The sequence below is a fragment of the Myotis brandtii genome, unplaced genomic scaffold, assembly GCF_000412655.1.
Source record: "Myotis brandtii unplaced genomic scaffold, ASM41265v1 scaffold157, whole genome shotgun sequence".
NCBI classification, from domain to species: domain Eukaryota; kingdom Metazoa; phylum Chordata; class Mammalia; order Chiroptera; family Vespertilionidae; genus Myotis; species Myotis brandtii.
The window spans coordinates 3,732,085-3,739,560 of NW_005355708.1; the positions used below are offsets into that span (position 1 = coordinate 3,732,085).

The 7,476-nt window shown below is 60.8% G+C and overlaps 1 protein-coding gene across 1 annotated transcript; it reads left to right on the forward strand.

Annotated features, from left to right (window-relative positions):
• Window positions 1-2,604: 2,604 nt before the first annotated feature.
• LOC102250794 (keratin, type I cytoskeletal 15) lies at window positions 2,605-7,246 on the forward strand. The gene is made up of 8 exons (XM_005861823.2): window positions 2,605-3,285; window positions 4,195-4,277; window positions 4,392-4,548; window positions 4,988-5,149; window positions 5,233-5,358; window positions 5,533-5,753; window positions 6,128-6,153; window positions 6,891-7,246. The coding sequence occupies exons 1-8, from the start codon at window positions 2,797-2,799 to the stop codon at window positions 6,986-6,988; spliced, it is 1,362 nt and encodes a 453-aa protein (XP_005861885.1). The 5' UTR covers window positions 2,605-2,796; the 3' UTR covers window positions 6,989-7,246.
• The last annotated feature ends 230 nt before the right edge of the window (window positions 7,247-7,476 follow it).

A 7,476-nucleotide genomic window follows, 5' to 3' on the forward strand; every position in this document is an offset into this window, starting at 1 on the left:
AATATATATATATATATATTTTATTGATTTCAGAGAGCAAGGAAGAGGGAGAGATAGAAACATCAATGATGAGAATCACTGATCAGCTGCCTTCTGCATGCCCCACACTGGGGATCGAGCCCGCAACCCGGGCATGTGTCCCAACCGGGAATCAAACAGTGACCTCCTGGTTCATAGGTCAGGTCGGTGTGCAACCACTGAGCCACACTGGCCAGACATCAGAGAGGTTTAATCGCACCCAGAGGAGGAGTCCAGCCGAGCCCCTGGGCTGCACCACCCCATCCCAAGGAGGAAAGGCCAGCTCTAGGGACAGCCTGTCTGCGGTGGACAAAGCTCTGAAACTGGCACAGCCTCCTGGGCAGGCTACACCCTGGACTGCGCCAAACAGCCCGATCCCCGCCCTGGCCAGCCATCCCCACCTGGTGCTAATTTGCAGGCCCCAAGGCCCCTCCCGGACCTTGAGCTCACAGGAGCTATTGGGACTGAACCAGGGATTTGCATGGGCCTGAGAGTGGAGGGAAGGCTGCCCTGAGGGGCTGCTGAAGGGGAGTGGGGTGCAGAAGAGGGGTTGGCTACGGTCCAGCCCTCCCTTGCCCTGGGGTGAGGGTGCATAATTGTTCCCGTATAATTGTTCCCGTGTTAATTGCTGGGGCCGTAATGTCTGCAGAGGCTTTAATGAGTGATGGCTGGTCGGACTTGGATTATTTTTCTTTTGGAGGAAGACAATGTTTCCCACCCACGAGACAATACCGTACTGTCTGGGCCCTGCACTCGGAGGCCCGGCTCACTGTGAGGCTGGGTGAGGAGGAGCCCACCCACCCAGGCCTGTGGTACCCCTCCCACCATCCCAACTCAGAGGCAGGAATCTGGGGTCAGTGGGAGGGACCCTCTTGTTCTGTCCTCTGAGTGGTGGGGTGGGGGGAGGTCAGAGGGCCATTTGAGTCCTGGCGTCGCCCCTTACTAGCTGTGCCGCCTTGCCCAAATCACTTTCCCTCTCTGAGCTTCCATTTCATTCCTTCTGAAACAGGACCAGGGATCATCTTCTGTGAGCTGAGGGTTAGGGGAGGTGTTGGGTTAGGGGAGGTGTTGGATGCAAAAGCTTGATGTAAACTGTGAAGTGTGCCGTGGAAATAAGGGATGACTGTGATGATAGCAATAATGAAACGGCCTGCATTGCCCACCAGGCACTGGCTATGGAAGGATGTGGAAGAGCGATGCTGCTCACAGGGCACGATCCGATGCCCGGGGACACAACTCCCTCCTGGCGAGGTTAGTCCCAGGCGACCGACATTCCCCCTACTGTGTGGCCCCTCCGAAAATGGGGTGCTAGGAGGGGACAGGAGGGGCCTCCTGGATCTCAGGGCTTCCCCAAAAGTGGGAACTGAAAGTGCCCCTTTGCCACAAGGACACTGAGACTTAAAGGTTTCACACGCAGTCACTGATAGAGGCAGGATTTGAACCTTGGCCCGAGGGGCCCCCCGAGCCCTGTCCACTGCACTGAGGTGCAGCCCTGGCAGGACCCTCCCTCCCCCCCCCCCCTCCACCCCGACTCTCCAGTTCAGGCTTGCTTACTTCCCCAGCCCCTGTTCCTTCTCAGTCCCGGAGCCAAGGCCACGCCTCCAAGTGGCGCTGCCCACAGCGATCAGGTATCCAGGGAAAGCCAGGCCCGAGCTGGTGGCAGAGAAGAGGGGTCCCTCTCTGGCCTCAGCATCCTGCTCTGGGAGGCGGTGCCTCTGCCTTCAGGGTCTCAGGCTGCCTGCCAGGCATCCTATCGTCTCCCTCCCCACAGCTCAGGCACGCAGAGCCCCCTGGGCACGGTCCCTCCTCGCCTGTGCGGCTTCGCGGGGCGCACGGGGAGGCAGTGGCGTTCATCTGGCCCTGCTGTGCAGTGACATGCCTCTCCCCGAAGCTAGGGGCTTCCTGAAACTCGGCCCAGTCTTATCTGCCGAGGTTTGCCCCAACGTGTCCCAGGAGTAAGCAAGGCTCCAGTGACATGTGCGTTTGGCAGGTGGCGGGAGTATCAATCAGCCCCTTGTCAGCCCTGCGCCTGCTGGCTTTTGAGAGGACGCCAGTGCCGTGGACTGGGGCTCGGGGAGGGTGGAGGGGAGACCATTTGCACCATCCAGGTAGTGACAGATGCTGTCCTTGCTGATCCCCTCAACTGGAACTCGACTCAAGACCCCACCCCCTGTCCTCAGCCGGTCCCCAGGGGCCCTGCATCCCTGCATCCCTCCCTGCGCCTCTGCCCACCGACCCCCGGGGCCATGGCTCTCCTGCAGCCCTGCAGGCACTCACATGGCGTCTGGGAGCTGGACAGCACAGAGCAGGGACAGGAACTGAGAGCAGGTAGCTGGCCACCTAGGGACCAGGGTCCTGGGCTGGGGGCAGCCGAGAAGCCCAGCTGAGGCCAGGGCTGGCCTGAGCTGCTCTAACTGTGTGTGATTCGACTTACTCTGCGTCCTCAACCTGGAGTGTGGAAATGAACCTGAACTCCAAGTGTTAAAACCATGGCCTGGGGCAACAACACCATTCGTTCTGAATCATCTCTTTTGTTGCATTAAAAAAAAAAGAAAAGAAAAACTCCACACCAGCCACATGGAGGTGTGCAGGCAGCTGTGTTTGTCAGGAATGCAGAAGGAGCTGGCTTGCCTTTGGGGGAGGAGACATAAACCCACAACACCCTCCGAGGGGTGTATATAAGGAGCCCCAGGTCCGGGGGGTGACAGGCACAGCACTCTGGTCTCGGGGCAGCCTCTACCTCCTGCGCTTGCTGATCTCACGGGCAGCCGCCTGGCCATGAGCACCACGTTTCTGACTTCTTCCTCCACCTTCGGAGGTGGCTCTCCCCGGGGGGGTGCCCTCCGGGGCGGGGGCAGTGGCTTTGGTGGGGGGAGTCTTTATGGGGGCGGTGGAAGCCGAAGTATCTCGGCTTCTTCTGCCAGGTTTGTCTCCTCGGGGTCAGGAGGGGGCTACGGGGGCGGCATGAGTTCTGGCTTCGGTGGAGGGGCTGGTGGTGGCTTTGGAGGTGGCTATGGTGGGGGTTTTGGCGGTGGCTTTGGTGACTTTGGGGGTGGCGATGGCGGCCTCCTCTCCGGCAACGAGAAGATCACCATGCAGAACCTCAACGACCGCCTGGCCTCCTACCTGGACAAGGTGCGCGCCCTGGAGGACGCCAACGCTGACCTGGAGGTCAAGATCCGAGACTGGTACCAGAAGCAGAGCCCGGCCAGCCCGGCGCGCGACTACAGCCACTACTTCAAGGCCATCGAGGAGCTGCGGGACAAGGTGAGTCCTAGGGGTCAGAGGGAGGGGGCGGGTGGCGGGTGCCCTGCCCACACCTCTAGTATCCGTGCTCCTGCTGCCTCGAGGGAATCCTCTCCTGCCCGGCAATGACTGCCAGTGGGTAACCTTGGAGCCCAGGGAATGCTTCCCAGGCCTGGACGCCGGCACCCATCTGCTCCCCTTGGCAGTGCTGGGCCGGTCCTGGGATCTGGTCAGGACCGCTGGGGGCCAAGGTGGGCGCAGTGACAGAAGGCAACGGCTCTCCCTGAACCACGCACCCTAGAGAGCAGGTGCCGTCCGCTGCTTCTGCGAGAACGAAGGATGTGGCTGCAGGAGCCTGAGTGCAGGGCTTCCTGCCACACCCTCTGAGGATGTCTCTGGTGCCAAAAGCACTGTTGGGGCTTAGAAGACCTGGAATTCTCTACGGGCTCTGCTGCCCACTCACTCACCCTGTTGCTCTCCTGGGCCGGTTTTCTCAGCTGTGAGATGCCCTCCTCAGCTGCCCTCCAGGTCCCTCCTACTGGCTTTGGGGATGGGAGGTCCTGTAGATCCCTGGCTGGGTCAGGCTGTGCAGGGGCCAGCGACTCCGAGCTGTCCAAGGGGAGGCGGGTGGACGATCCCTGAGAGGGCCATTGTCAGAGCCCCACCCCCACCCCACCCACTCTATTCCCACAGGGGGTGCCAGGCAATCCTTGTTCCTTGGTCTTCCATGCCCCTGAGACAGGGGCAGATCAAGTAGTGGGCACCGAGATAAGGGTGGACTCGGCCCCAGGGGCCCCACAGGCTTCTGTTGGTGGTGGCAGAGGAGAGATCATCCCCTGAGGTGGGGGGGAGGATGACCTGGGGAACAGGGTGGGGAGAGCAGCAGGGAAGAGGGGGATCCTCTTGGCACCAACTGTCTGTCTCCTACAGATCCTGGCGGCCACCATCGACAACTCCCGGGTCATCCTGGAGATTGACAACGCCAGGCTGGCTGCCGACGACTTCAGACTCAAGTGTGTTCCTGCTCCGCCCCTCCCCTTCCCCCCTTTCCTTGCCCCCCCACTTCCCAACTCAAGCAGCCCAGACCCCTCGCCCTTCCTTAGCTTGGGCTCCTTCTCTTTTCCCAGGTATGAGAACGAGCTGGCCCTGCGCCAGAGCGTGGAGGCCGACATCAACGGCCTGCGCCGGGTGCTGGACGAGCTGACGCTGGCCAAGGCCGACCTGGAGATGCAGATCGAGAGCCTGAAGGAGGAGCTGGCCTACCTGCGGAAGAACCACGAGGAGGTGGGGTGGTGAGACCAGAGTGGGGCCGCTGGTGCCTCCTCACAGTTGTCTGGAGGGCTTGGTGGTTCAGAAATGCACCCCATAAACTCCAAAACAGGGGTCCCCACGGAGAGGAAGGGGTACTGTTCTCTGGTGACCCAGACCCCTTTCCTCCCTCATCCATAGCCAGAGCAGGTGGCCCGTGGGAACTGCTGTCCGGATCTGCTTCATGAGCTCATGCAAGGGCCCTGCTGTTTTGAGGTCCTCCCTTGGGAGCACTAGAGAGGAAGAGACCCTGAGAGCGGAGGGGCCCATGCGATCAGACCTCTTCCTGCACCGTGGGAAGCAGGTGGGGTGGGTACGGGAGAGCCACGGTCACGCAGTGAGTTAGGGACTGAGAAGAATTGGCATAGGGGGCCCCAGACTCTCTGCTCTCCTGCCCTCTGTCGCCACCCTGCAGGAGATGAAGGAGTTCAGCAACCAGGTGGCCGGCCAGGTCAACGTGGAGATGGACGCGGCCCCGGGCGTGGACCTGACCCGCGTGCTGGCCGAGATGAGGGAGCAGTACGAGGCCATGGCTGAGAAGAACCGCCGAGACGCCGAGGCCTGGTTCTTCAGCAAGGTGCGCCCGGCCTCCCGGCCTCCCCAGCCCCCCAAGTCTCTCAGGAAGTCCATGGGGCTCACTTCTCTGTGTGTGACCTACAGACCGAGGAGCTGAACAAGGAGGTGGCCTCCAACACAGAGATGATCCAGACCAGCAAGACAGAGATCACAGACCTGAGACGCACCATGCAGGGGCTGGAGATCGAGCTGCAGTCCCAGCTCAGCATGGTATGGCTCCCCCGCCCCCCAACCCTAGTCTATTCCACCCTCCATGGTGGATAAAGCCTTGGTGTTCCCAACCCCTAAAGAGGGGGTTCCCTGCGTTCATTCAACACCCCTCCCCGTGCCCCTGGTGCTTCCTTCTGGCCGGACGTGGCGCCTATTGGTCTGCTGTCCCCCTAGAAAGCCGGGCTGGAGAGCTCGCTGGCGGAGACGGAGTGCCGCTATGCCACGCAGCTGCAGCAGATCCAGGGGCTCGTCAGCAGCCTGGAGACCCAGCTGGGTGAGCTCCGCAGCGAGATGGAGGCTCAGAACCAGGAGTACAAGCTCCTGCTGGACATCAAGACGCGGCTGGAGCAGGAGATCACCACCTACCGGAACCTGCTGGAGGGCCAGGATGCCAGGCAGGCCGGGTGCAGAGGGAGGGAGGGGGGGGAGCGCCATCCAGGGGGTTGATAGTGCTGCAGTGAGCGAGGACGGGGCGAGAGGCCGGGCTCTGGATTCTGCACGCTGGTCTTCGGCTGTTACCTTGCGCAGGTCACGGTCACTTCTCTGGACCTATGTGTCTTCTGCACACGGCAGCCGTGGGGCTAAGGGTGGTTCCGTTCCATGCATGAAGCAGAGGGGGTGCTATTGTAGACCAGCATCTGTCTGCACGTGGGTGGCATGGCGGGACCAGCTCTCAGCCTCTGGAGAAGTCAGATTTGGGGGGGGGGGGGATGTAGGGGTCTGGGGAGGACCCCTGAGCCTTGGCTTACATCTGCTTCCCCTCTTTCAGGATGGCCGGCATTGGCACCAGAGAAGGTAAGAAGGCTTCGCTCTTCCTGAGTGGGGAGGGGCATGGCTAAACCCCCATTCCTCTTGAATGGGAGGAAGGAGAAAGAGGCTGAGCATGCCAGTCGGGTGGGGACACGCCCATCCCGGTTGGTACCTCTTCCCCAGGGGGACCCTCTAGCAGCCCCGGGGGAGCTGGGGTTGAAGATTTATCGAGAACCTCCCAGGCTGAGCAGGCTCTGTCTAGTACAGCGGTTCTTAACCTGTGGGTCGCGACCCCTTTGGCGGTCAAACGACCCTTTCACAGGGGTCGCCTAAGACCATCCTGCATATCAGATATTTACATTACGATTCATAACCGTAGCAACATTACAGTTATGAGGTAGCAACGAAAATAATTTTATGGTTGGGTCACAACATGAGGAACTGTATTGAAAGGGCCAGAAGGTTGAGAACCACGGGTCTAGGGCCTCGCTCCCCCAGGCCCCACCGCCACGCACTTAGGCTGAGATGCCCAGGAGGACTCCCTGTTCCGTGCAGTTAAAACCCCTGACATCCATGCTCACTGCCGGGCACCTGCCGCGGCCACCGCCCTTCTCTGCAATGAGCAATTCAACCCTAGCCCTTCTGGCAGCTCTTGAAGGAGGGGCCAGTGGCCACTCTCAGGGGTGCTGCCCAGTTTTCCCAGAACTCAGCCAAGTCCCACCCCCTGGGAGTGGAGGAGGGCGGGGAGGGCCCCCACTCTAAAGCTTGCTCCTTCTTTCTAGCCTCCCTGGGAGGCGGCGGCGGCAGCAGCAAACTCCACATCAACGTGGAGGAGTCAGTGGACGGGAAGGTGGTTTCTTCCCGCAAGAGAGAGATCTGAGTGCCCAGGGCAGGAGCGATGTCCCGCACACGCCCACCCTCCCAGGCTGACGGAGGACTGGCCGGAGGGGCGGGACAAGCAAACTCGCTTCTGCCTTCAGCGGTGCCAGCGCAAGAGGGTCCTGGTCTCCTAGTTGGGAGCGTCCCTTGCTCTCCCCTCCCTCCACCCGCCAGCTCTCCCTCCTCATTGTGTAACAAGGCCATCCCTACGGTGTGGTGTTTGTCCAGGCAATAAAAATCGCTTTTCCTTTTTCAAATATTCAAGAGGGTCCTGGTCTCCTAGTTGGGAGCTTCCCTTGCTCTCCCCTCCCTCCACCCCCCAACCGCCAGCTCTCCCTCCTCATTGTGTAACAAGGCCATCCCTACGGTGTGGTGTTTGTCCAGGCAATAAAAATCGCTTTTCCTTTTTCAAATATCTCTTGGTAGTGCATCCAGTTTTTCTTGTCGGGGCCTCTGAGGAAGCCCAGGGCCCACATGCTGACGTCTCCC

Excerpts from the sequence above, each read along its gene's own strand:
- LOC102250794 (XM_005861823.2), top strand. The coding sequence starts at position 2,797 with ATGAGCACCACGTTTCTGACTTCTTCCTCCACCTTCGGAGGTGGCTCT. Across the intron at positions 5,150-5,232 it reads AGGCCTGGTTCTTCAGCAAG|ACCGAGGAGCTGAACAAGGA; the intron begins GTGCGCCCGGCC and ends TGTGACCTACAG. Across the intron at positions 5,754-6,127 it reads CTGGAGGGCCAGGATGCCAG|GATGGCCGGCATTGGCACCA; the intron begins GCAGGCCGGGTG and ends CCCCTCTTTCAG.